Source organism: Micromesistius poutassou (genome assembly GCF_964030765.1).
Source record: "Micromesistius poutassou genome assembly, chromosome: 9".
Lineage (NCBI taxonomy): Eukaryota > Metazoa > Chordata > Actinopteri > Gadiformes > Gadidae > Micromesistius > Micromesistius poutassou.
The window spans coordinates 5,737,502-5,764,795 of NC_140279.1; the positions used below are offsets into that span (position 1 = coordinate 5,737,502).

Genomic DNA, 27,294 nt, shown 5'->3' on the forward strand with positions numbered 1-27,294 from the left:
ACATTATTTTCAAACGGAGCCATACATAGCAAAATACTACTGGAGGGTCCGATAGACTTTTAAGCAATCGTTTCTTTTATTGATCAAACTTTGATTCATTGGCAAATATAAGAGTGTAAATTCCAGACAATGTCAATCTTTTTTTTTTTTTTAAACCATCATATAAGTATCTCATTGTCTACGACAGTTCAAATAACATTTAAAGCGAACACCTAGAAAACAATTATGACAATTACTATTCCATTTTGATGGCTTGTGTGAGGATAAGGTACATAAGGACAATAGTTGACACTACCAATCTTCAAGACTTCACCACCTGGGTGAAGATCTGAGAGTCAAAGGTCATTTCGCTGAATCCTACGCATTCTTAGACCTTGGCAAGGGGAGAGCAGCTGCTGTTTGCACATCACCTGTCTTGAGAAGAACAGTGTGAGGCGGGAGCAGGTGTGGGAGGCTGTTAAGGGCAGCGATTAGCTGTAGTTGGGCATCGGTTTGTCATCAGACTCCTTGATGAGGTGTGGAATTGGCCCAAGTTAGGACATGACAGCTACATCACAATCGAGAGCCAAGTCGCCCCAAACAACTTCAGTAGTGCAACCGCTGTTTTTTTTTTAAATGTCAACTACTATTTCAATAGTTTCAATAGAAGGGGACAAAGTTGTTGCGTCAATGGTGCAATTTGTAAAAGCAATTTTCCAATTAAAAGGATAACAAATGATGTCTGCATCTGTACCTATGTTTTCATCAATATCACTTACTCTTCCAGAATATTCTACGTGTCCCACGACTCCCAGGATCTGAAGATCTTCAGCTACATCGCCCGGGACGGACAGAGCAACGTGTTCCGCTGCAACGTGTTCAAGTCAAAGAAGAAGGTGAGCCACGGAGAACAGGTCCTGTTCTTCATTGGGTGGCCAATCTAAATTTTAACTGGCACATAAAAACACCCACCAAATCAGCATATTATCGCCTTAGAAATATAGCTAAATTCAGGGATTTCATGGCAAAAGAAGATCTGGAAAAACGCATACATGCCTTTAAACTCAAGCAGGCTTGACTACTGTAATGGCCTATTCACAGGCCTCCCCAAAAAAGCTATTAAAAGCTTCAACTCGTACAAAATGTAGCAGCCAGAACAAAAACAAGAAGAACCGATCTCATCACCCCCATACTAAAATCTCTGCACTGGCTTCCTGTGCATCACAGAATTCAGTTTAAAGCGCTGTTGCTGGTCTACAAGTCACTTATGGGTTAGGACCTGAGCACCTAACTAACTGACCTAACTGCTTCATAAATACTGTCCACCTAGGCCTCTTAGATCACAGGAACAAAATACTACTCAAACCAACTATTAGATCAAAACAAGGTGAAGTGGTCTTTGGCAACCATGCTGTCTGGCTCTGGAATGAACTCCCTGAACATACGTATAAAGAATGCCCAAACTGTTAAAAGTTTTAAAACCAAACTTAGAACAGAACTGTTCTCAACAGCCTTTGGCTAATGCCTGTTTCATGTTTTGTGCTTTATGTTTTATGCCCTCTTAACTATTTATCTATTAACATATGTATATTTGTGTACACATTTGGTTTTGCACTTCTTTTTATTTACTTGACTTGACTTTATTGGTGTACTCTAATAACAAATGGCCTTGCATCAGCCCTCACACATCACTGTTTGTGCCGGCTGGAGAAGAGAAGATAGTTCATCAGCCGTTTTACATCATTTCCCATGGTATGGCTACTGACATTTCATTCTCTTTTTATGTAACATAATTGTTGCCTAATAGTTTTGTCAGAACTACACCCCTGTCTGCGTCTCGACGAGCCGCGGCCAACTGTATGTGAACGCGCTCGGGCATTCTGTGTTCTTAGCTAGCCTTGGCAACAGACCGTGAAGAACATTGCAATGCGTGTAGTGACTCTCGCTGGCTTATCAGACCTTATCCCTGCTTGAGTAAATGACATGGCTAGGATAAAGACAACGGCTAGAGAGTGGGGAAGCCCCGTTAAAGGGTATCAGGAAGCCGTCCTTGGTACCTCTATTCGAAGGCATCTGCAGGACTCCGGGAATAGCAAGAAATTAAACAGCACTGTTTTTATCTAATGTAGTTTGGCTTTATATAGACACAGTTCATGAAGGGTGTTTGTTTGGTTCCCAACCAAATGTATTCTTATGGCAAACATGTTTTGATTGAGTAGTATCCCCTGTGGTACCTTTGTGGTATCATTGATATCATCTATGAGAGAATTTATTCATGCAGAATGCTTCTAGTAGCTCCTGAATAAACAATAGTCGAGTAGGGAGTGGACACAAGCTTGTTTATCCCAAGAAAACACTTCTGTCTCTTCTCGGAGTACAACAGCCACAGTCTGCATCTTAATGTATAGAAATATACATATGGTCGCAGTGGCAGGTTGGGCAAAAGCGTTGTTTTCGCAACTTTCGCAAAAAGTCCCCTGGCAATTTTAAAACTTGGGACACAATGAACCCATGAGACCTGCATCACGGATACCAGATTCCTAACATACTGTAGATAACTCTTGAACTCCTGAAATCAACGACACACAAGCATCACTGTATTCGTTGGAAATGGCGGGGTTGTGGTGGTGGTGGTGGGGATTTCAGATTGTTGTAATCTCACCCACATTTTACACACTGTACCTTTAACCGTATGTCTATGGCATACAAAGAAATGGACGCACACTCTACAGCCAATTCATTTCCGACACATTCTGTATAGCCACTGTCTAAGACGGATGGCAGAGTTGGTCAAGAAGCTCCAGTGGTCTCTGGGGAACCGTTTGCCCTGGGGCTAGTGTGTGTGTGTGTGTGTGTGTGTGTGTGTGTGTGTTATTGTATACCTGGATGCTTAGTTTGTGGTGTTGCTGTCTGGGCCCTGTGTATATCAAGGACCAGTGGTGGTGGGTGAAGCACTGGGCTAGCATCCATCTCATTTAAATAAGAAGGAGAGGGTTGTTATAGTAGGAATAGATTGAGGTGTAGAGCAAAAATAAAAAGCTTGGAATATGCACACCAAATGTGGATATATTAATGTATGTCCATGTAAGCATCTTTTGCAAATGAAGATTTCTTCAAAAAATCTGATTTAGTGAACTTTTTTATTGGCAACAAAATAATAACCCATCTTGAATCAAGGCAGCATATTAAAAACAACTGCCTCCCTCTGTCTAACATGGAGAAATATTTTCCCTCTCCCTGTCTCTTCCTCTCTCCCTCTCTCTGTCTCTTCCGCCCTCTTCCTCTCAGAGCCAACACTTTAAAAGCAAGAAAACTAATGAGCGCTCTTCTGTCGGGGCAATTGCAGGGCTAGAGATATCCATCATAGTGCACTTTTAGTGCATGTCTCACCCAGAGGCCAAGGACATGAGTGTCTTTGTGTCTTTTATATTCACTGTTGACCGAAAACAATGAATGGGCAAAGCTACGCATCGTCATGGAACTGACAAGCTCCTCTCAAGGCCCATGTATATGGTGCAACACCCATCAATGAATAAGGTCATGTATAGGGCTTTATCTTTATGACCAGCTGCTGTAGAAGACCTTTATGTCTGAATATATGAATCTTAAATAGATGTTTTATATATCATTATTTATATATAATTCATTTGTGAGCTTTCTTAATTTTTTCTGCTGCTTGGCACACACAACATAATAAAAATAATCATTTAAATCGAATCGGGTTCATTATATCATAAAATACGTTGTTTTGGTGGTTCAAGGTTTCCCGTTGCCTAGACACCATGAAAATTGACTTCATACACTGCCAGATTATTTCCCTATTCAAATTTCTGATAAAAGGTCCAACCATTGTAGCTTCCTCTACAATGTCAATGCTGAAAGGCTTATCACTTTGATTTATAACGCCTATAAACACATTTCTGCTCCACTCAAAATGATGAATAAAGCAAGCCAGCTGATCTGGCACACTCGTTTCATCAATTTTACATGAGCCATGCAAATCCCAAAGGATCATAATCGCGGCATTCCCCTTGCGTTCTCGGCCCCCCTCTAATTACCCTGTTTACTTGAAAATGTCTAATGTTTCACAAGTAAAATATGCTTTGAATGGCATCATATGCCTTGTCTGTATATAGTTAATCTATTTCTGACTGCTTTACAGTGCATATATATATGCATTGAGGACTATGCAGAGATGATGTGAGTGACTGTTAGAATAACAGTGTTGAGTTCCGATATCAAGAAATTATTGCCTAGAGGTATGCTATGCAATGTTAATATATGTCACCTCTACTTAGATTACTAATGAGCCTCACTTTTCTGTCAATTCCATTTTAATGGAGTGCTGATGCTCTGGCCAAGTATGCCTATATAAAGCCAATATAAGCATAGATCCTGGTCTACACTCAGAAGTGATACTTGTTCAGGACTCTTGGTAGAATTTGTCATGGGGATTTTAATTAGAAAAGTTTAGCTAAGGCCAGGGTTGGCCCACGTGAGATTGTCATTGTTTAACATATCGGTATTCTATTTTTACATTCTCCAATCTTAAACAAATGTCTTAAAACACGTGACACCATAAACAATAAAATACATATGTATTCATAACACATCCTGTATTATTTAAATGTATCAGACGGTCGCGATGGTCATACGGTTCTAGCTCCTGCATGTAACCGTTAGCCTCAATGCATTTTTTTACAGGCCTTCATGTATTTTACCTTCCCTAAGGAGCGGGGCGGTCAACACGATCCCCGTCCAACGGTCCTACTTTTGACTTTGCTCTCAACGGTCGCCTTGGAAATAGCTGCCGGGACCGTAATGGACCGACTAATTGGCAGGCATGGCTAGGTCAAGGGAGCAGACGTGACGGGAGGGAAGAGAAGGGAGAACACTTAATAGTGCTGTGAGTGTCAGCCAAACGGCTACTTTGACTGTCGCCGTCACTTTTCTTTGTCGCCAATGTCCACTCCGCCAACCGTCCCTCCGGGGCGGTGTGTCTCAAATTGGGAGGCGCAGGCCTTCTGCAGGGAGATGGAAGGTTTTTAAGGTTTTTGAGTGGAGGGGAAGCTCAAAGGCACCCCGGATGAAAACAAAAGCAGAGGTCGGACCGGAACAATTAGAAATGTATTGCACACAAGAGCAGTAAAGAAACGAGTGACTTTATAGTCATCGCGCATGACTGCACTAGCCGGCATGAACCAAAATTGATGTAATCGAGGCCCAGCCACGCGGTTCTTCAGGATACTGTGACGCTGTGGGTTGTGTGTGGTTGATGGCTTGTTCAAGCAGCCCACTGTTTTGACACTGGGGCTAGGCTGCTGGGCTGTGGTGGGACAAACTCTGCAATAAACCGGTGTATACATCATCCAACTGTGTCCTTCTGTCGAAGGAGCGCAGTAAAGTCCCCTTGGCGGTGAGTGCCATGGGTCTACTGCCCCAGAATATTTTACCACAGTATTGGGGCAAAATGGTCACTATAAATGCCATGGCCATGCATCGTCAACTGCCCTGATTGGGAGGTGTGTGTGTGTGTGTGTGTGTGTGTGTGTGTGTGTGTGTGTGTGTGTGTGTGTGTGTGTGTGTGTGTGTGTGTGTGTGTGTGTGTGTGTGTGTGTGTGTGTGTGTGTGTGTGTGTGTGTGTGTGGCTGATGGATAGGTAAGTAAAAGTAAGAGGCCTTTGTGCATAGCCTGGAGCAAACGATTTGGCTCTGAGGAGCCACTGAGGCATCTTAAGTTAAGAACACCCCATTTATCACAAACAAACCCAAGCCCCCCCCCCCCCCCAACACACACGTACACACACACACAAAGCGTTGATGCATTCACTAGCAAACATTTTGCTCTAATAATTAGGGCTCAGAACACACACACACATACACACAAAAATGCACACAATTTCACTGCAGTCAATGTGCTGAGCATGGTTCTTTCAACTTTAGTCGTGTCACAACACTTTTATCAATGCTATACCGTCATATCCTAACAAAGTTTAAAAAGAAAGAGTTTCGTAACAATGCACGTTTAATATTGCGAGCCGATAACGTTTTCTGAATTGATTGATTGCAATTATATTTAGTGCTTAATTTTAACATATTTTACCATAATTTTCTTGAATTATTATTTTAATGTGTAGCATGCGTCATGCTATAAATAGCAACCACGCTTTTCTCCAGTTTGGATTCACTTTGAAGGGAAAAGAAACGAGGGAAAGCAAAAGAATGGAGCGTGTGTGGGAGAGGTTAGCCTCAGGTCCCAGAGTGCCTTCCCTGCAAGACATCGCCCGGCCTGTCCACCCCCCTGCTGAACTCACCGCGAAGACCGCAGCCAACAGCTAACTAGCATGGACCTTCTGCACCCTACCAGCAGTAGGCGCTGGTCTGTATCCCTCATTCAAAAAGGGACACTGGAAAACCTCGGACTGCGACATATACAATGTTGTCTAACGCTCTGCTCAGATTCCAGTTTTGTCTTTGTGTGCGTTGATTCGCTTAAGCTGAACCGTCAATCTGAGTGATTTCTTTCACCAAACAGCCTACATGCTAAATCTGCAAAAAAAAAAAAAAAACACAGTCAAGAGCAGACTGGTGCCGGCTGTACAGGACACACCGTGGAAACTAGGGCCGCTGACGCCCACAGACGGGCAGACAGACCGACATTGTCAGACAGGTGTGTCAGGGGTCAGGGCCTTGACCATAACCGCTGGCCGAACAATGAACTGTGATAAGCACCACTGTGTGTTTTTCAGGCTGGGAGTGGATCAGGGGATGAGGGCCAGGGGATTCACTCCTTTTCAAATAACCAGAGAAAAGTAATGGGAGATGTCGGGGAGAGCGTGAGGCCGACATTGTCGGGTTTGATCAGAAATATGAAGAGACAGTTGCAGGATGGGAGGGAACACTTCAGTTGTTGAGTTCTATCCGAATGATGAATGATGGTGAAACAACTATGATGAAACAACTATAAAATCTGAACGGTACTGACAAGGTCGATGGAAGCATTATAGAGGGTAAAAGAGGTTGAAGTTAGTAGTAAATTAAATTATTAAAAAATGTGTGTGTTACATTTCAACTAGCTTGTAGCTTAAAATAACCTGGAAATATCTGTAGTCAACAATGATAAATGGCGATTTCAATATGTTATCAATGAAACCAATCCTATAACTGATATATTCTACAAATATAATATAGAATATATCAAATGCTGACCAGCCTGTTCCTCTTTCTTTGTTCACAAGAGTCATACTCTTGACCCTCCCAAAGCCCCTCCCAATCACACCAACCAAGCTGAGCTAGTTCGTATCACAGTTGTCACACAGCCAGTAAGAATGGAGAGAACGCTGTTTTTGAGTTAATTTCATTTTTAATTCTCCCGCCTGCTCACTTAAAGGGGCTTGTTTATACACAGTGCGACTTTAAGCCTTCTTTAAAGCCCACAATCTACAGAACAGCCTGAAGTCATCTGAATGAAATGCTGCAACACTGTCACCAGAAGTAGCATTCCCTCTTAATTCTAAGCTGTGTGTATCACATTACTGATTGGAGGCAAACATTTACCAGCTATCTGTAGTCGCATACATTACCCCTTACCTCATGCATCATGGACGGTTTCCACTTCTCCTCAGCGTAGATTGATGCCAAGTGAGTGAGTTAGGCACTAAGTTGTTTTGATAGTGCTTCTGAATCCTGATGATTCAGAGATGCCGAGATGGAGCTCACTCTGTATTCAGGCGGTCTGAACTGCTTCCTATCTCCCAGAAATATTAAACTCAAGTCTGTTTTTTTTTACGTGTGTTCACTAACTTATTCTGTTTATTTGTGTGTGTGTGTGTGTGTGTGTCTCCCAGAGCCAGGCCATGCGCATCGTGAGGACGGTGGGCCAGGCCTTTGAGGTGTGCCACAAGCTCAGCCTGCTGCACACCCAGCAGAGCACGGACGGGATGGAGGACGGAGACAAGACAGGTACAGCCCATAAAGCAATGAGTGGCGTAGCGTCTGTGACATTGACCCATTGGTTTGTGCATAAGCGTTTGGCGGGTGTATAGATTTGCCTTCAATGGAGCGTCGTAATTGTTTGAGGTATTCGCCAGCAGCAGTGGAAATAATCCATATTTGGCACATTGAGGCAGGAATCAAAAGGCCTCCTCACACTTGACTCATTAATGTGCAATCCTTTATAACTTTTGTATGAAATCCAACTGTCAACCAGGACCTTATAAAACACATAATATGAGGATGAACTAGCCTGTGAGATCCTAACCGAACAAAGATACAAATTGTTGACTTTGTGTTATGAGAATGAAATGAATCACCTAAAGGCTGTCAGAAGAACTAACTGTCTCTTCCCCATGAGCTGTACAAACAGACAGACATGGCTGCTACAAACAGTTCCTCCCCCCTACCCCCATAGCTTGTTCCACTCACTGGGCTCAGTTCTGAACAGGTTGTGGCAACCCAGTCCACAAGAGTCAAAAGGTCTCATGGCAAGTACCACGCAGAGGTTTCAAATAAAGCCGTATTCGGCGTTTATTCACAGGTATGGTAGATAACAGGTAAAACATCAACTATACTATGGCCTCCGAGAGACTCGAGTGGTAGGATGTATCGTCGGCCTTCTGCTGGGTCGTCGTGCCTGCTTCTCCCTGGGTTGAGTTCCCGGTCTCCTTTTAAGATGTCCGCTCGGTCTTTTCCACCCTCCGGCCAGGTGTTCCCCATCGGGCTGATTGTGTTGAGTGAAGATGTGCTCCCTGCCGCCGGCTAGTGGATGGCGGTGGTACACACCGTCCACCACTAGCCCATGGTTCCCCCTGGTGGGGAGCGGGTTGCCACACTCCTTCACCGCTGGCTGAAGCCTCTGGTCGTCTGGGGTCCAGCCCAGACATGCATCCCAGCGTGATAGAGCGTCGGCGTTGGCGTTCTCCTTGACGGTGGTCCACCTTGAAGTGGAAATCCTGGAGGGCCAGGAACCACCTCGTCACCCAGGCGTTGGTGTCCTTGGCGCTGGCCATCCATTTCAGTGGGGCGTGGTCAGTGACCAGGGTAAACTCCAGACCTAGGAGATAGTATTTGAGTTTATCCAGGGTCCACTTGATGGCCAGAGCCTCCTTCTCCACCGTGGAGTAGTTCCTCTCGTTGGGCAAGAGTTTCCGGCTGACGTAGGTGATCGGGTGTTCCTCTCCAGCCCGGACCTGGGAGAGAACTCCCCCCAGCCCCACCTCCGAAGTGTCCGTGTGTACTATGAGGGGTAAAGCAAAGTCAGGGGTTATGAGTACTGGCTCCGAGCATAAGGCTCTTCGGAGTGTCCCGAAGGCCTTCTCGGCGGCCTTGGACCACCTGATCCGGTCCGGTAGGGCCTTCCGGGCCCTACCGGACCGGATCAGGTGGTCCAATATATTATACCTGGATTTATTCCAGGTATAAATCGCTGGTAATATCCTACCAGCCCTAAAAATGATTTCACCTGCTTTTTGGAGGTGGGTCGTGGCCAGTCCTGAATGGCGGCGACCTTGCTTTCCTGTGGCCGAACATTCCCTCGTCCTACCTGGTACCCCAGGTAGGATGTTTCCTCTAGTCCGAGGCGGCATTTGGCCGGGTTGGCGGTGAGGCCCGCCTTTCGTAGCTCCCCCAGCACCGCCCGCAGCTGCCGGAGGTGGACATCCCAGCTGTCGCTGTGGATGATGATATCATCAATGTATGCTGCTGCGTAGGCCTGGTGGGGTCGTAGGATCTGGTCAATCATTCTCTGGAACGTGGCCGGGGCTCCATGGACGCCGAAGGGGAGGACGGTGTACTGGTATAATCCTCCCGGGGTCACGAACGCCGTCTTCTCCCGGGCTGACCGGGTCAACGGCACCTGCCCTGTCCTAACCCCTTGGTTAGGTCCAGGGTGGTGAGGTACCTGGCTGGACCGAGTCTCTCAATTAGCTCATCCACCCTGGGCATGGGGTAAGCGTCAAACTCGGACGCCTCGTTCAGCCTCCGAAAGTCATTGCAAAACCTGTACGTCCCATCAGGTTTCTCCCCCCCTCTACTGCTTCAGGATGTTGATGTGATACAACTGGGTGGGCTTACGTCTCCCGGGTTGTCGTACCCGGTAGTTCACCTCTCCCACTCGCTCAACCACATCGTACGGCCCCTGCCATTTGGCCAGGAATTTACACTCCGCCGTGGGGACCAGGACCAGTTCTCCTGGGTGGAAGGTGCGCAGCTGGGCTCCCCTGTTGTAGACCCTCGCCTGGGCCTGCTGGGCTCGCTGGAGGTGGTCTTGGACGATGGGCCAAACTTGGGCCATGCGGTCCCTCACCTGCTCCACATGGTCCAGCATGGTGCGGTGGGGAGATGGCTGGCTCTCCCACGCCTCCTTGGCGAGGTCCAAGATTCCCCGGGGCCTTCTCCCGTAGAGCAGCTCGAAAGGGGAGAATCCGGTGGAGGCCTGGGGCACCTCCCGTACGGCGAACAGTACATGGGGTAGCAACTGATCCCAGTTCTTACCGTCAGTGTCCATGGCTTTTTTCAACATTTGTTTCAGGGTTTTGTTGAACCGCTCCACCAAGCCGTCTGTCTGGGGGTGATACACCGACGTCCGGCGCTGCTTGACCTGTAGAAGGCTCAGCAATTCCTTCATTACGCGTGACATAAAACATGATCCCTGATCAGTGAGTATCTTCCGGGCTATCCCCACCCGGCTAAACAGTAGCATCAGTTCTTTGGCTACCGCCTTAGCTGTAGCCGCACGTAGGGGTAGGGCTTCCGGGTACCGGGTGGCATAGTCCACTAGCACCAGGATATACCGGTGTCCCCGGCTGGTCTTGGGGAGGGGCCCCACAATGTCAAGGGCTATCCGGTCAAACCGGGTTTCTATAATGGGCATAGGGATGAGGGGATTCCGGACCGTGGCCCTAGGGGCTACCCGCTGGCATTCGGGACACGCCTGGCAATACTGCTCTACATCCCTCTTTACCCCCGGCCAGTAAAACCTAGCTAGGACCCTGTCCCGGGTTTTGTCCATTCCCAGATGCGCTCCCAGGAGGTGAGTGTGTGCCATGAACAGCACCTTGCTGATGTATGGTCGTGGGACCACTAATTGTTCCGTCACCCCCCCCTCTTTTTCCACTACCCGGTAGAGCAGCCACCCCCCTGGTGCTAAAATGTGGGTGCGGTAAGCAACTCACCGAGTCCCGGGCTTGTCCGTCATGGGCGAGAACGTGGCTCCATGCATGTTTCAGGGCGTCGTCCTGGAGTTGAGCGCTGGCGAACTGTCCCGACCGAGCAGTACCTTCCCCCCCTACCGGGAAAAAGTCTGAGAACTCTGTGAGGGGGGAACTCTCGGGCTCCTCGGGTGGGTCGTTCTGCTCGGACGCCGTGAGGGTGTCTGTGGTGCCTGGGGGTGGTCCCTGGGAACCGGAGCGGGCGGTCCGCCCTGCCGTGTGGATCGGGGAACCCGGTGGTGAGGGTCTGTTCCCCTCGGTCCCCTGGTGTCGATTCCCCCGGAGTCGCCGGGAGCCGCGTGGCCCCGTAGGCCGGTCGGGCCATCCTCCCAGCTCATCGGGGAGGCTCTCTCCGGGGCCGGGTGTCCCGTTCCGAATTCCACAGCCGATGGAAGATCGGGCAATCCCTCCTGATCAGGAGTGGGACCGGAAGATGGGGGACAATCCCTGCCAGGGCAGTGAACACACCGTAGGGGGTCCGGACGACCACGTGGCAGGTTCCAGGTACGGGTGTCCCCGTGCACGCAGGCGACCTCCATCGGTTCCCCCTCCTTCCCTCCCGCCAGGTCGGGACAGAGTAGGGTCACCACGCTGCCGGTGTCCAGGAGAGCCTGCGTGTCTTGGTTCATAACCCGTGCTGGGATTGTCGGGGTCCCGGTCATCCCCTGCGCCCAACAGGTGGCCAGCATGCAGGGTCGGTGCCTCCCCTCGTCCGCGTAGGCCGACGGCATCGACACATCCCTGTCTCCGGGACAGGATCGGGCTAGGTGACCGACCCGGCCGCAGGTGTAGCACCGTCTCCCCTCGAGGCCCTCCTTGGTCCCGATTAGTGGTTCCGGTGGGGGTGTCGGTGTCGAGGTCGTGGGTCCCCGTCGGTCTCTGCGGGTCTCTGCAGGCCTAGGGGTGATCCGGGGGCTGGCACTCAGCTGCTGGGCTACCTGCCAGTTTTCCAGCTGGCGGATCAGGTCATCCACCGTGTCGGGGTGATGGTGGGCCAGGATCCTCCGCGCGTCTGGTGGCAGCTGGCGGATGGTGCTGTCGATGAGGACACGGTCTACCGGGCTGGGTCCCTCGCCGGTCTGTGATCTGTGTCCGCACCGCGCCCCGGATGTCGAATCGCCAGTCGTGGAAACGTTGGGCCCTGGCCGCGAGGTTGTGGCCGTAATAGGCCAGTATAGCCTGCTTGAGAGCGGGATACTGGCTGGCGGTCTCGGCTGAGAGGTCCTGGCTTGCCTGCTGTGTGGGTCCGGTGAGGAAGGGCGACAGGATGTGGGCCCACTGGTCCTCCGGCCAGCTCTCTCTCCGGGCGGTCCGTTCCTCTAGGTAGGCCTCCACATCGTCCTCTGGGCCGAGCTTGGTGAGCCGAGCTTGGTGAGCCGAGGTCGGGGCGGCGATCGGTGAGTCGCGGATGGCGTGTTGGGTAATCGGAGCACCGCTTCCCGGAGCAGGGCCAGGCTCTCCGCCGTCTCTCACTGTATCGTTGCGGCCTGTACCTGGTGCTGCTGCTGTCGCTGGGCGGCCGCGGCCCCATCGGGGTTCTGCATACTGGGTGGGCGGGTACTCTACTGTGAGAGGTAGCGGGAGCGGGGGGTATGGTAGATAACAGGTAAAACATCAACTATACTATGGCCTCCGAGAGACTTGAGTGGTAGGATGTATCGTCGGCCTTCTGCTGGGTCGTCGTGCCTGCTTCTCCCTGGGTTGAGTTCCCAGTCTCCTTTTAAGATGTCCGCCCGGTCTTTTCAACCCTCCGGCCAGGTGTTCCCCATCGGGCTGATTGCGTTGAGTGAAGATGTGCTCCCTGCCACCGGCTAGTGGATGGTGGTGGTACACACCGTCCACCACTAGCCCACGGTTCCCCCTGGTGGGGAGCGGGTTGCCACAAGGTATACTGGGCAACGGTTTATTATAGTAGTGCCATCACAATTTTTTGAATTACAGTGGTGCCAGTTATATTTTGAAGCAAAATCCCTCACATGCATTTGGGCAATGGACGAGGGTTTGGGAAATATAATGATGTGCAGACAACGCCTATTCATGGCCAGCCACAAAAAACAAGCATGGTTGTTTTGAGCAAAGCCTTGTTTGGATGGTACTCTAGTAGACCCGTGGGTGATGTGCCGTCAAGCAGCCATAGACCATCAGTCACAAAAGGAGTCCCAAAGTAGTTTCTTTCCTCTTTAAAATGTCATAAAAGACACACACACACACACACACACACACACACACAGACAATAGCAGCCTGTATACCGCGAGTGCTGGAGTGAAATGTCACGCCTTATTCAACCTGAGGGGAGAAGACAGACCTTCAGAACAATGACGGACTGAGCTGCTTGATATCCGCTGCCACGTGTCAATTTAGCCCACAGGCACACGTACTGTGTGTGTGTGTGTGTGTGTGTGTGTGTGTGTGTGTGTGTGTGTGGTGTGTGGTGTGTGTGTGTGTGTGTGTGTGTGTGTGTGAGAGTTAGGATGAGCGAGAAAGAACAGTCACTGTCTCGCTCGGGGGTTTCAGGAAATATTACCCCGCCAAACGGGATACATTTCTGGGATACGTTTTCTTTAAGCTGTGAATTCAGTCCTGCTTTTGTTTCTCCTCTCATTTTAAGGCATTGTACTATAAATCAGAAATAGTTTTTAAGAGAGGGAGGTGGCAGGGGATGTCTTTTTGCCTTCCTGTCCATCTGGTAAACCAGTGAACCCTCACCCAATCATAAATGGCCAGAATCCTGTATATGAAGATGGGTCAAGTGTAACATACACCTTATGTATACAAAGCCATCAATGCTGTTTAACACTGGAGTGACGGCTATGATTAAAGTGCAACATTCAGTAATGCCTCGGGTGGTTCACTATAGCCTGCCCAGGAAGCTACATTAAATATGAGCTGTCTCTGTACTTTGTTATATATATGGGGTTCAATTAGCATTATTGGTTAAACCCTGCACAATGTCACATACTCACTGCAGCTATCACTTTTGTTAAAAAAAAATACACTATTCATCATTTATTTACTTTACTGCAGTCATCACTTTTGCTTTAAAAAGTTTCAAAATATGAGAGAGAAAAATCGGATTATGGCCAAACTCATGCCCCCATGGCTCCGTCCTCCCAGAGATGGTGCTCTCTCGAATCCATTTGGTCCGTGGTGAACCGTGGTGCTTTGTGGCCTAGAGCGGTGCATTAGGGGTGGGGAGGGATGGAACATGAAGTGCCAGCTACCTTAAAAAATGAAATGATTTGAGGTAGTGGACAGTCGGAGAGATGGATGGATTGGTGGTGGTTGGATGTTTTTTGTTTGTCATTATTATTATTGTAAGTTGTACATCCTGCATTTAACTAAATATGACATGGTTTAAGCGATGACCGAGGGCTGGTCATTTTGAAGAGCTGCTAACCTTCCCACTCACAACAAGCGCTAAGCTGAATACATAAAAAAAAGAAAAAAGAAACTAATAATAATAATAGCCTAATAGCAGGGATGGGCGTCTATTTTGTGTCTTGCGTGTCTTGCTTCTGGAGTCATTTGAAATGGTGAACGAGTCCCCTCTTTATTATATATATATATATATATATATATATATATATATATATTATATGCATGCAATGTCTAGGGGCACACACACACACACACACAGGGCACACCATATGTATACATATATAGCGTACCCAAGTCATTGCATGTACCTTCCTTAACCTCTAAAGGTGATGGCGTTTGAGGAGGAGGGTGATGAATATTGATGCAGAGAAATGAAAGAGGAGGAGGAGGAGGAGTGGGCCAGTCGGTACTAAGTAAAGCAGATTGATCGGGGCACAGGCAACCCCATGTGTAAGCATGTGAGGTGTTGCTTAAATGGAAATAAGTTAATGAAAAATGACCCAACAGATGCTAAGGTGGATTGGGATCTCTTTGATCACATATCCGAGTGCCCCCCCCCCCCCCCGATTCAATCTAATCTCGCCAGCTGAGGTTCTCTCGGTGTCGGCTGTCTAAAACTTTATCTCAATGTGGTAATAAAACATCAGTTTATATATAGGTTCATATATATACAAAGCGCTATCATGCCCCCCTTATTCAAGCGCCGGGGGCTAAGTTAATGGAGCGAGGTTTTTAAATGACAGCAGGTCCTGGGGTATTGCCACGGCTCCTGAAATACAACACCATAGGGGAAAGAGAAAGAAGGGAACAAATGATAGTGGAAGAGGAAGAAGAAGAGGTGTGAAGTGGAGAGGGGCAGTACTGAGGTAGATCAGAGGGAGGCCTCACTAGAGTGTGCTCCTGAATTGATCTACGGTGTCATTTCCTTTGCCAAGAGCATCTAGTCCCCCGAAAGGCCACAATCAGCAACCTCTCCTTCTTGTCGCTTTTGTTCTTTTAAGCTGATCTAGTCGCCAATGCTGCCAATGCTGCTTTAATGCTGCAACACAAAGAATTCCAGATGTGTCCAATATTTCCCCCTTTTTTCATTTTCAAAGAAACGGCCATTATGAAACCTGTTTTGAAATGACTCTTTTAGTGGTAGTTTCTTCAGATAGAGCGCAGCTCATTATAAAAATAAAAAAACAGATCCCTCAATAGTCTAACGTTGCCAGGCAACAAACCATTATGTCAAGCAAAAAACTTTGTGGCTAGTTTCTAACAGGCAACACGATAGTTCTCGTAAATTGACCTGATGAAAGGAAATTTTATACATTTGGTCCTAGTTGTAAAACACAGGTGGAATATGAATGTTAACGTGGGATGGGAGAGTACCCAGGTAAGTATTGTTTGTTGTGTCAAATTCCAATAGTAGTGTCAATAGTAGTGAACATGGAGAGATTAGCTTAATCCACAGCACCTTGTCTGTAGGTTTCTACATAGTTTGTAGAAATGTTTTTGTATAGACCGATAAAAAAGATGCACTGTTGCAGGCATGGGAATGGTCAGCGCAAAGGGGAACTGTATTCAGGTTTGCTGAATACGTTTTATTACTATTTGAAGAGAACATTTCTCTTCTTCAATTTTGATGTGACTTTCCAATTTTGGCAACCTCAGCCTTATTGTCATCTTGAACATGAAATAGACTACAAACAGACTCAGGCACAGAATGTCCTTATAAAGACCAGCTGAAGCCATGACCCATGATCCAGCCATGATCTTTCCACAAAGCCATCACTGCACTGAACACAAAAGGGCACTGACACACACACACACACACACACACACACGGACAAGGACAATCGTGCAATAATTGTAAAAAACTGTACATATTATCTATTATATATTTTTATGCTTACATTGCACTACTGCCTTGTACTTTTTACTCTTTTTTTTACTATTTATATGTTGTGTGTATACTTGGATGCTGCTACAATTTCGTTGTACACTGTACAACAACAAATAAAAGGATTCTGATTCTGATGACCCGCCTAGCTTCTCTGAGGTGCTGACGACACAGCCCAGTCGCAACAGATGTGACAGAGTGCTTTGCGATGAACACAGCCAGAGCCTGTGGAGAGGGGCTGCATGTGCCACTGTGCCATTCCACGTTGGCTATTGAAAAAACAGCCGAGAAAACTGAGGTATCACAAGAAAGGAGCTCAGCCTGTGCTCAGGTGAGCACATCCTGTGCTCAGGTCCTTTCTTGTGATGTGTTATTCGGCCATAGGAAAACAATGGTCAATCTGAGGTCTAAAAGGAAAAAAACAGTTCTTTGTGTTCTGTCTCTCAGTGTTCTCAGCCTGCTTCCTCTCTAACCCTTTCCCAAATTCTAGACATGGTTTCCCTGCCCTCCCAAGATCAGCAACCTCCAAACCATTAGTTCCCGCAGCTGTGGTGGTATTAAATGGGTGTTACACTACATCATAGTCGTGTATTAACGCAAGCATTACGAGGTTCAGCGGACCAGCTGGGCCGCACTATTCATCATTGAGCATCGTGCCCATCGTGATTTATTTCAGCAGCCGCGGCAAGAGCAGAGGCGCTGTGTGTGTGCAAACATGCAAAACGCACACACAAACATAAACAAACCGTTATGGATAACACAATCACACAGGCACGCATGCACCTAAAGAGCAGGCGCTCTCTGCTCCATCACACGCTACTTCACCACTGTTTTGACATGAAATACTGCCCTTTGATTACACGTTTGATGACAATATCAACATAAACCATGCACACCCTAACTTGCACATTGTTACAGCTATGCTGTATCCAGTTCAAAGCTTTTTCGAAGCCTGTTGCTGGTGCAATTTTTTGTTTCAATAGATTAGAGCCTCATGTCTTTGTGAACAAAGGCCCCTGCTAAATTAGCTTTTGTCAATCATGTAAGGTACATGTTGTGTTCACCATCACTCTACTTGGTACCTTCACTGATTCTCTATGGAAGTAATACTCTGTTCTAATGATGCACATGTGTATCTGTCTCCCCCCCCCCCCCTCCATGGGTGCCTGTGTACATGCCCATGCATTGTCGTATGTTTTTTTTGGTCTTGTGTACATGTGAACATACCCATGTATGCGTGTATTTGTTGGAGTGTGTGTCTGTGTGTGTGTGTGTGTGTGTGTGTGTGTGTGTGTGTGTGTGCGCGTGCAGGTGTGCATGCTCATCCACCCGTGTGTGTGTGTACTCTTTTCGGTCCAGCTGGAAAACTGAACGCCTTGGAGCAGGCGGCGGATCCGGCGGTTGCCGTGACGACGGCGACCGCCACCGTGGCCGAGGAAACGGACATCGACGCGGAGGAGGAAGAGGAGGAGGAGGAGGAAGGGGGCGTCCCGGCGGCGGCAGCCAACAGCACCGCGGACGAGTTCAGCAACAGTGACCGCGGAGTCACGGATCTGGATGCCACAGCCAAGACCAGCGAGCACAGCCACACAGACACCAAGGTAAGCCCTGCTCAGTGAGTGAGTGAGTGAGTGAGTGAGTGAGTGAGTGAGTGAGTGAGTGAGTGAGTGAGTGAGTGAGTGAGTGAGTGAGTGAGTGAGTGAGTGAGTGAGTGAGTGAGTGAGTGAGTGTGTGTGTGTGTGTGTGTGTGTGTGTGTGTGTGTGTGTGTGTGTGTGTGTGTGTGTGTGTGTGTGCCTGCGTGCACGTGTGTGAGATCATGATTAATCACGCAATTTAGGAATACACAGAGTTTCCTTCTTTTTTTGTACTGTGTACGTTTGTAAACTGGTGAAGGAGCTTCAGCCCTGCCTGGGCCTTTAGCCTCCCTGGTCACATTAAATAGTGCAGCCCTTTGCATGACGAGCTTCCCTGGCTCTGCCTCCAGCCAAGCAGGTGATTTGTGGCTAGATGAGAGAGGGGAGACACAACAATAGGTAATTTCCGGACTTTGTTAAGCCAATTTGGATGATTGTGTTATTTTTATTGCCACCTAATCTGAATGTATTCCACCGTTTTTGTTTTTCCGTAAAACGCAGGCGAGAAGGATAGCCTGCCGTAAACATTAAGTTGTATTTCCATCTCTATTATTTTAATAAACTTGAACTACAAAGTTTTAATTAGATTGGAGCAGGAAATGGAATGGAATAGAATCTAAATTGAAACCGAATGCATCAGCGCTATCCCCTTCATTAGGATCACACAGTGAGCTGTTATACCTGCAGGTTGATGAGGCTGTAAGGGTTCATGTTGGTTTCTGATGATGGCTTATTAAATGTATATTGTGGAAATGTGCCTATGAATACAACAACACATTTTTGCTATTCCAAACAGGAATGTGTGTGTGTGTGTGTCAGTCACATGCCTCTCAGCTTTCGTTCGGTCTGTCAGCGCCCCATTGGCACCAGCAGACAGATACACAGCAAATTATCCATGGGTGTGTATCTGTTGTTGTTGTGCATGCTTCTTTGTGTATGTATGTCACGGACCCGGTATCTATAAATAGTGTGAGAGATTTGATACCCCTCTGCAGTCGGTGGAAACAGCTCCCAGACCAATTACAGTGGGCCCACCCTGGTCCCGCACTCTGATCCCTGGATCAGCGTTACTCCTGAACCTTGGACCGCCTTGTGGTGCCGCTGCGTGACTCACACACATGACACACACAGACTTGGTTGCGTGTTTCTGTGTGTCTGTGCATGCATGCAGACCCCACAGGCCACAGCAATAGTGACATAATAACATTTGTATCAAATTTGCATTGTTCTCCTACAAACACAGAGAGGTAAAATTAGGTTGTAAATACATCTTTAAGTAGATGCCTCTGGCCTCTGTTGATGTGAGCTCACAACCTAATCTGGCTCCCGGTCAATTTTCAACTCAATTTTATTTGTCTAGCTCTTAATCACTTGAATCGTCTCACAGGCCATATGTTATGGTAATAGTCCCTTGATTAAAGGACCAAGTTCCTTTAGGCCGGGTTGGAGTCCCGACGTGGGTATCAGAGAGATACATGATCTGATAGAGACTGTTGATCTGAGACATGACCTTTGAAGGGTTTGAGTCCCGGGTTCTGTTTGTGTTAGAGTCCTAGAATCCAGGTTGGAGTCCCAGAGAAAGGACCAAGTTCCTTTAGGTTGGGTCGGAGTCCCGACGTGGGTATACCAGAGGGACTGTTGATCTGATCTTAAATACATTGCACTTTCTAAAATGCTTGCCTTTATTTTCTATCTATTTTACTTTTCTTCTTTTAGTTATCTATTATTTTATTTTTATTGTATGACGATGTTTATATGTGAAGCACTTTGAGTCTGCCTTGTGAATGAAAAGTGCTACATAAATAAAGTTGCCTTGCCTTGATAATCAATGGAGAAACCTGCAGTAGGAACATAGAGTTGGGGATCCTTCAATTTTGGAGATATAATGGTACCATAACAAGCAAAACAGTTTTAGTCCATTCAAATTCTTAGAACATTTCAAACCGTGTCTATGTGGTGCTGGCTGGTGGGGAAAGCAGGTAGCCATGCATCCAGTCATAATCACAGCAACGCAACCTCTGTGGGAAACCTCTGATCTAGGAGGTCTATCAGCAGCAGAGGTAGGCTAGCGCTCGTCGATTTAGCTATAATGAGACGCTGAGGGACACCGCTAGGAGCCCACTGAGAGTGTAAAGAAATCAATATTAAGTTTTGATTAGAATTTATCTTCAGTCAGCTACCCTGATTACAACAGGCAGACTTTTCCACAGATAGTGCGCCGGACAAGAGGGGAATGAATAGGAGGCTGGCTCCTGAAGTACCGAGTGGCTGGGAAGGACATTAGGGAGTAATAAGGTCCTTCAGGTAGGAAGGTCCTTCTCTATGTATGATTTACTATGTAAGAAACAGCCCCTTGAAATCTGAGCCGGTGTTAATTGTAAGCCAGTGGAGAGAGGAGGAATAGGGCAATCACATTTTCTACTTCCAGACAATGTGGAGTCTGGCCGAGGCATTCTGTACAACCTGGAGGCTTTTCGTAGTGATGTTGGGTAAACCAGAGAATAATGTATTACCCTAATCAAATCCAGACAGTATGAATGTGTGGATCATCCACACATTCATGTCATCTGGATTAGGTTATTAGATTACATCTTAATTAGCAATGTAATTAAGAAATATATCCAGATATTGAGGAACTGAGCTTTGATTTGTGCGTAGCAGTCCTCGGGGCCCCTATTCAATTGTAAGTTATTCAGCCTTTCAATATGGCCCTTGTTAAGAAGTCAGCATGGTGTGAAATCACTGAAACAACCGGCTACCTTCTTTGACCTCCTAAGTCAGGTCACTGCACTAACCCCCGAGAGGTAGGGGGAGTGGTGTGTGTGTGTGTGTGTGTGTGTGTGTGTGTGTGTGTGTGTGTGTGTGTGTGTGTGTGTGTGTGTGTGTGTGTGTGTGTGTGTGTGTGTGTGTGTGTGTGTGTGTGTGTGTGTGTGTGTGTGTGTGTGTGTGTGTGTGTGCGTGCGTGCGTGCGTCTGTTTGAGGTGAACTAGTACCCTGTATGTTGGAATTCTGTATGTATCCTAAACTATAAAAAACAGCGTCAGTGACATTACCCATTGATGATGTTATGGATGATGTCACCCATATGGAGCTATAACTAACGATATTTAATTAATAATAACTAATGAGAGATCGTAACCAAGGGAAGAAACTGTTAATTGGCTTTGTGTTACTTAGAATGATATCACATTGTTGTTGTTGTTGTTGACAGGTCTTTCTGCATCAGCCTACTGCGGTGGTTTAATAACTAGATATTCTTGTGTGTGCTTGTATTTGTTAATCAGAGTCTTCTATTTTCAGATAACACCTAAGATATAGGGAAAGAGTGAAGGGAAAGCATAAGTGTTGCATTCATTCATTCTCCTTGTCAACTCTTGTTAGACTGACCCCACGCGCGCACACACGCGCAGACACACAAAAATGGTCCTGCATTCCAATGGAGGAAACATTAAATTCAGCCAGTGTTGAAGTTGTTTGTGTGAAATGGTTCGGAAATATTTACTTAGTAAAACTCTGTAGGTCAAAGCCGGGGCAGCCCATCATTATTTATAGGTTTTCAGAGGATAAGGATTTCAGTCAGAACAATACTGAGGAGTTAATCTGGCGTTGTGTGTACAACTTGTTTGGGTAAGTCGATGGTAGCAGATGTATTCAGGATTCCCAGAGAGCTGGGCTATTATAACTGTTATTGGAAGAAGAAGAAAAAAAACAAAGCTTGGCTGGGAGAAGGTGACTTCCTTACATTCTGTGTATTTTGATATGGATGAAAAATGTAACTACATTTACAGAAAAATGTAACTACATAACTACAACTACGAAATATTGTAAATGAACTGAAAAAATGGCACAGCAATGTTTGTGTAATTAATTAATAATCAATTTTATATTATTATTATTATTATTAAATTAATTAAAAATTGTCTGTTAGAGATTTGCCTTCCTTTGGCACCACAGAACAAACCATTGTCGTAAACCATTGTGGTTAAACAAACAACATTAAAGCTATATGTTCCAGAACCCACCTGTTGATTTAGTCATGACATTTGTTCTCAGAAAACTGAAAACAATTCAGGCACCACAAGTCCTCTTCTTTTATAAAAGTGTGTGTGTGTGTGTGTGTGTGTGTGTGTGTGTGTGTGTGTGTGTGTGTGTGTGTGTGTGTGTGTGTGTGTGTGTGTGTGTGTGTGTGTGTGTGTGTGTGTGTGTGTGTGAGAGAGAGAGAGATCTTGCTGAGTACAGTGAGCAATGCAAAAAACTCTTGGCCTCCTGCCCGTCCCTGCCCTCTGATGTCTGTACTGTCTGTGTGTAAACAGTCTGGAGGGCTGCAAATCTCATGGGTGCTTTACAAACATGACCTTAACACACACACACACACACACACACACACACACACACACACACACATATACACACACACACACACTGTTTTGGGTGTAGTTGGGTTAGAGGTGTGGTACTGTTGGCCATCTGCAGCAGATCCCCCCACTGATAGGGGCGGTCACATGGCTGACCCTCCGACAACTGATGTTTCAAATAAACAGCATTTTTCTCAAATGTTCTCCCTCGCGCCCACACACATATACATTCTCACAGAATCACACGCACGCACGCACGCACGCACGTATGCATGCACGCACGCGGCTAGAAGAGCACAGATCCGCCTAGAAGCGCACAGATCCCAACATGTATGCATAGGGATACCCATAAACAGACCTACTGATTATATCCAATCTCATTTCAACCGCACCAGTGCTAAGATTATCTTACAGCTGAAACTCATACAAACCCTTTCTGCCTCTCCCTCTCTTTCTCTTTCTCTCTCTTTCTCTTGCTCTTCTGCCTTGTCTTTCTCTATTTGTCTTTCACTCTCTATCACACTTTCTCTGTCTCTGTCTCTTTCTCTCACTTGGTCTCTTTCTCTTTCTATCTCAGACACACACACGGCAATACACTCACAAAATCACACACACACGTGAACACATATTTGGATGGAGAACTTTTAATAACATTTATAATGCATAGTGACTCCTAACTCCAGAAGTGAGGGAATTTCACAGTTGATTAGCAATTTGCTTTTGCATTTCAGTTATGCTCAACCTGTTAAGAATAAGAAGAATCAAACACATCACAACATCAATAATTTTGTGTAGAGGGAAGAGGCACACAAACACAGAGCCACGCCCAATCACTCCCTGTGGCTTGGGAAAAGCAGGGCGCGGTGTGCAATCAAACAGACTTGGTGAATCAAAACACCAGCCAATCTATTGAATGAAAGCGAGAACCAAATTGACGGCAAAATGAGGGACACGTAATTGCTACTTGAGGACCAGCGGAGTGGGCCCAGACAGTACTTTTATGGTCAGATGAGGAGTTTATGACGATGACTGTGATAGATAGGGGGTCTGGCAGGCACCATGATAGAGCTGTTAATCTGCCACAGCGTCTGACGCAAAGAATACTGATGCTGGGATCAGTGAGGGAAACCTGTCCTTTTCACTTTGTACAGCTTCTAGTGCGTGTGTGTGTGTGTGCGAGATAGAGGCGTGTATGTGTGTGATTCTGTGGTAATGTGATTCTCCTGGTCTGTTCAGATCAACATGAAAGATGGAGAGAGTGAGATAGATTCCCTGCCTTGTTTATCTTTCTCTGCTCATCGTGACAATTCTCTCCTTCTCACCCCAACCTCCAGGTGGACAGGTTGGCTTTCCTCTCTCTCTCTCTCTCTCTCTCTCTCTCTCTCTCTCTCTCTCTCTCTCTCTCTCTCTCTCTCTCTCTCTCGCTTTCTCTTGTTCTCGCTTTCCTTCACTTTCTCTCTCTCTCTCTCTCTCTCTCTCTCTCTCTCTCTCTCTCTCTCTCTCTCTCTTATATAACCATGTCATAAAGCTGGAGCAGTTCTCCTGGCGGGGGGGGCGTTGAAAGGCTGTTCTGAAGGGGGGGGGCGGCTCTGTTCTGTCACCATTTTGTGTCCACAGCAAGGCTGCTAGCTTTTATAAGTACAGGAGCTCAGAGCGGTACACAGCATTTTATATCAAGAAAGCTTCTTCACACCATGATCTGACATTGTCTCTCCATTTCTAGACTGGCCACACACACACAAACACACACACACACACACACACACACACACACACACACACACACACACGCCTAGAAGCACACGTGTACAAACATGTACACATAGTGATACCCATAAACCAACCTTCTGATTATCTTAGCTGAAACTCTTACAATCTCTCTCTAACTCTCTCTCTTACTCTTACTCTCTCTCTCTCTCTTACAAAAAAAACAACCTGGCATGGTTGTCCCTTTCTCCAACTTTCTATTTGTTACCTCCTACCATGGCTGTCTGTCCACACATCAAGTATGCATTAGCGTTATTCTAATTAGAATATTTTGATAGTTAAATGTTGTGTACATTAACGTGCTGACACGTGTATTTGATTGCTTTTGCCCACGCAGTCATGCGTAAACTATCTATTGCTAATCCGTCCCAAATCAGACATGTGCCCGTTACTCTGTTTGTTTACATCTAATCAACCGCAAGCACTGTCAACATCAAGCTGCAAGTCAGTGGAATGACAACAGTCGCTTCATCTGCAGTCTCTCTGTTCAAAGGGAAAAACATCCAGATCAACCCAATTGCGACCTGCCTCTTCCCCAAGTCACTTTGAATATTCCAATCAGCTTCCTCATTTCATCCTCGGAACGGGTGGGCATATTGGGAAATAACAGAAATGAGAGTGTTAAATATTGCTGTGGTGGGTTGTGTTGTTGTTTTGTTTCTGATTCAGTCAGCGAAAGTTGCAAGGGGATTTCATAGAAACGGATATTCAATTTGGAGACTTTGGAGACTCCAGTGTGTGCGTGCGTGCGTGTGTTCGTGCATTTGTGCGTGTGTACGTGGGTGTGAGTTTTGGGTCACCTCCATGTGTGTAGATGGGAATGTTTTAATGCAACAGTACACAGGACAATCATGTGGCAGATTTGTGCTATTTCATTGTTCACTTTTCTTTGGTTTACTTTTGATTTCCACTATTCTACGAAGTCTTATGGCTAAATAACATATTTATATGAGATGGTCATTATTATTAGTTTTCAATATGCTAATCAATACTCACAGTTTGTAGCAGCTGTTTACTGGTCACTTAACTGGCATCCTCACTTAAACACTGGAAGTCATTGGAAATCAAGACACTAGCTGCTTTCACATATGGACTGCATCCGTCTATTCTCCGTAGATTCTACGGAGGTGCCGTATATGTGAATGACATATCCTGACGTTGGACCTCCTGAAAAAATACTACCCCCGAGGTAGTATGTTCTCCGCAGGAAATGCCAATTACCTTATATGTGAATGAGCAGTAGGATGTCGGCATTTCACACCAGTTGAGTGGGCGTGTTGATGACGCTTCGGTCTGCGTTTGCATGTCATTGAGTGGCACCCGCACCCTAATCGATAATCAGTCTATTGCCTTTTGTTCGCTGAATGGTTTAAAAAATATTTTTATTATTATGATTCTCTCGGGAGTAACACCCTTCACTTTGACCGGCAGTGGGCCTGCTTATAGGTTTGAATATGGTCGGAATGAAGCGGCCACCGATTATTGACAGGGTGTGTACTTTATTCTTATTTTCACTAACTTTACATTAGGGCCTACACGTTTGCACAGACATAACCGGACTCGTTCATTACCTCACTAAACTGACACATGCTACCGCTCGCTCTCCTCGCTCGTCCACTCACACACACACACACACTGCCATTCTCGCTCACACACATGCGCTACTCTCGTAACAATTATTATTGACAACAGTTTGCTGAACATTATATGGTCCCGTCCTTCCACTCCCTGTTTTCTCAGTTAAACACAGAAATCAACTACATTTGTCCCAGTGTTTGTTGTTGATGTGAAATGAAGCCAAAAAAGACGCTCTCTTCCTCCGGTAACGCAGTCGTTCGCGACGCCTTTCTTGTTCGTCGTTTCTTCTATTTGTCTGTAACTCATGCTCCAATCTTTCATCGATTGATGCGGGTGTTGTGGATGCAACGGAATATATGCATCGCTGCAGCAACATTTAACATGATCGCGATGAGTTCTGCCCGTTTTGCCTGCGTGCTGTCTGCGGTCAAAAAAATAAACCCAATCCCGCCTCTTGCGACCCTACGTCATTAAGCAGCTGGAGATTCTACTGACACAATCTCCGCATAGCGGGCATTCAAGTGTGAATAAGTGTGAATGACCCTCACGGTCGAACCTCCTGCTCCACAAATGCGGAGAAAAGACGGAGGTCATATGTGAAAGCAGCTTATTTTTATTTCTGAAGTGGATAAAACACAAAACGGCTTTTGTCAAAAGCAGCCATTACTGAGTCTTGAGAAGGGTTAGGACTAAGGAAGAGTGGCTTCTATGCTTTTTTTGGTTTGGCGTGTGTGGGCCTTGTCACTTACTCTTGAAACATCCCTTCCTTATTCTTATTTGTGAACATTATCGTAAAAGAGAGGGCATTGAGTGGTCCTCATTTTCTCTCTCTCCTTCCTTTCACGAGACTGTGAAAGGAAGTGTCTCAATGACGCTCAATACCTTATCCGTCTCAGTCCGTCTCAGACGCTTCGCCCTGACTAGCGGTGACTCCTGCCTAGCTACTCACTGCTCGGTGACACCGTCTGGAGCTAATGGTCGGCTGGCTCTCGGTTAAGCCCTTCTGATGCGCACAAGCTTCAAACAAGACAGGCTGTGACTCATTTACTGCTCCCCTGTGTGTGTGTGTGTGTGTGTGTGTGTGTGTGTGTGTGTGTGTGTGTGTGTGTGTGTGTGTGTGTGTGTGTGTGTGTGTGTGTGTGTGTGTGTGTGTGTGTGTGTGTGTGTGTGTGTGTGTGTCTGTGTGTTGTAATTTTCAATGTGTCACCAAAATTTTCCTCCTATTCCAAAGAAAAGACCACCACCATCAGAAGGAGTGTGTGTGCATGCAGACTTGTGTGCATGCAGACTAGTGTGCAGGTCCGACAAGCACAGAAAGCACCATCATTTAGATTCTGCTATATTTCGCAGCAGGTAATGAAGCAGGTGTCAAACCCATTCATTGAAGGTTCATTATGTTTTTATAGCATGAAAGTAGGAGCTTAATGTCCATATATCATTGTATTCATATCATCAGTGAAGCGGTGAGTCTTTGACCACACCATTAAACCGTTACAGTGATGCAGAGGTG

General features: G+C 46.4%; 1 protein-coding gene across 1 annotated transcript in view; it reads left to right on the top strand.

The window, feature by feature from the left end:
* Positions 1 to 27,294, top strand: part of LOC311353063 (carboxyl-terminal PDZ ligand of neuronal nitric oxide synthase protein-like) — a 101,221-nt gene that overhangs the window by 49,316 nt on the left and 24,611 nt on the right. Inside the window, exons 5-7 of the mRNA XM_084472900.1 lie at positions 767 to 875; positions 7,826 to 7,940; positions 17,809 to 18,050. Coding sequence (XP_084329026.1) covers positions 767 to 875; positions 7,826 to 7,940; positions 17,809 to 18,050 — 466 coding nt within the window. The remainder of the gene's footprint in view (positions 1 to 766; positions 876 to 7,825; positions 7,941 to 17,808; positions 18,051 to 27,294) is intronic.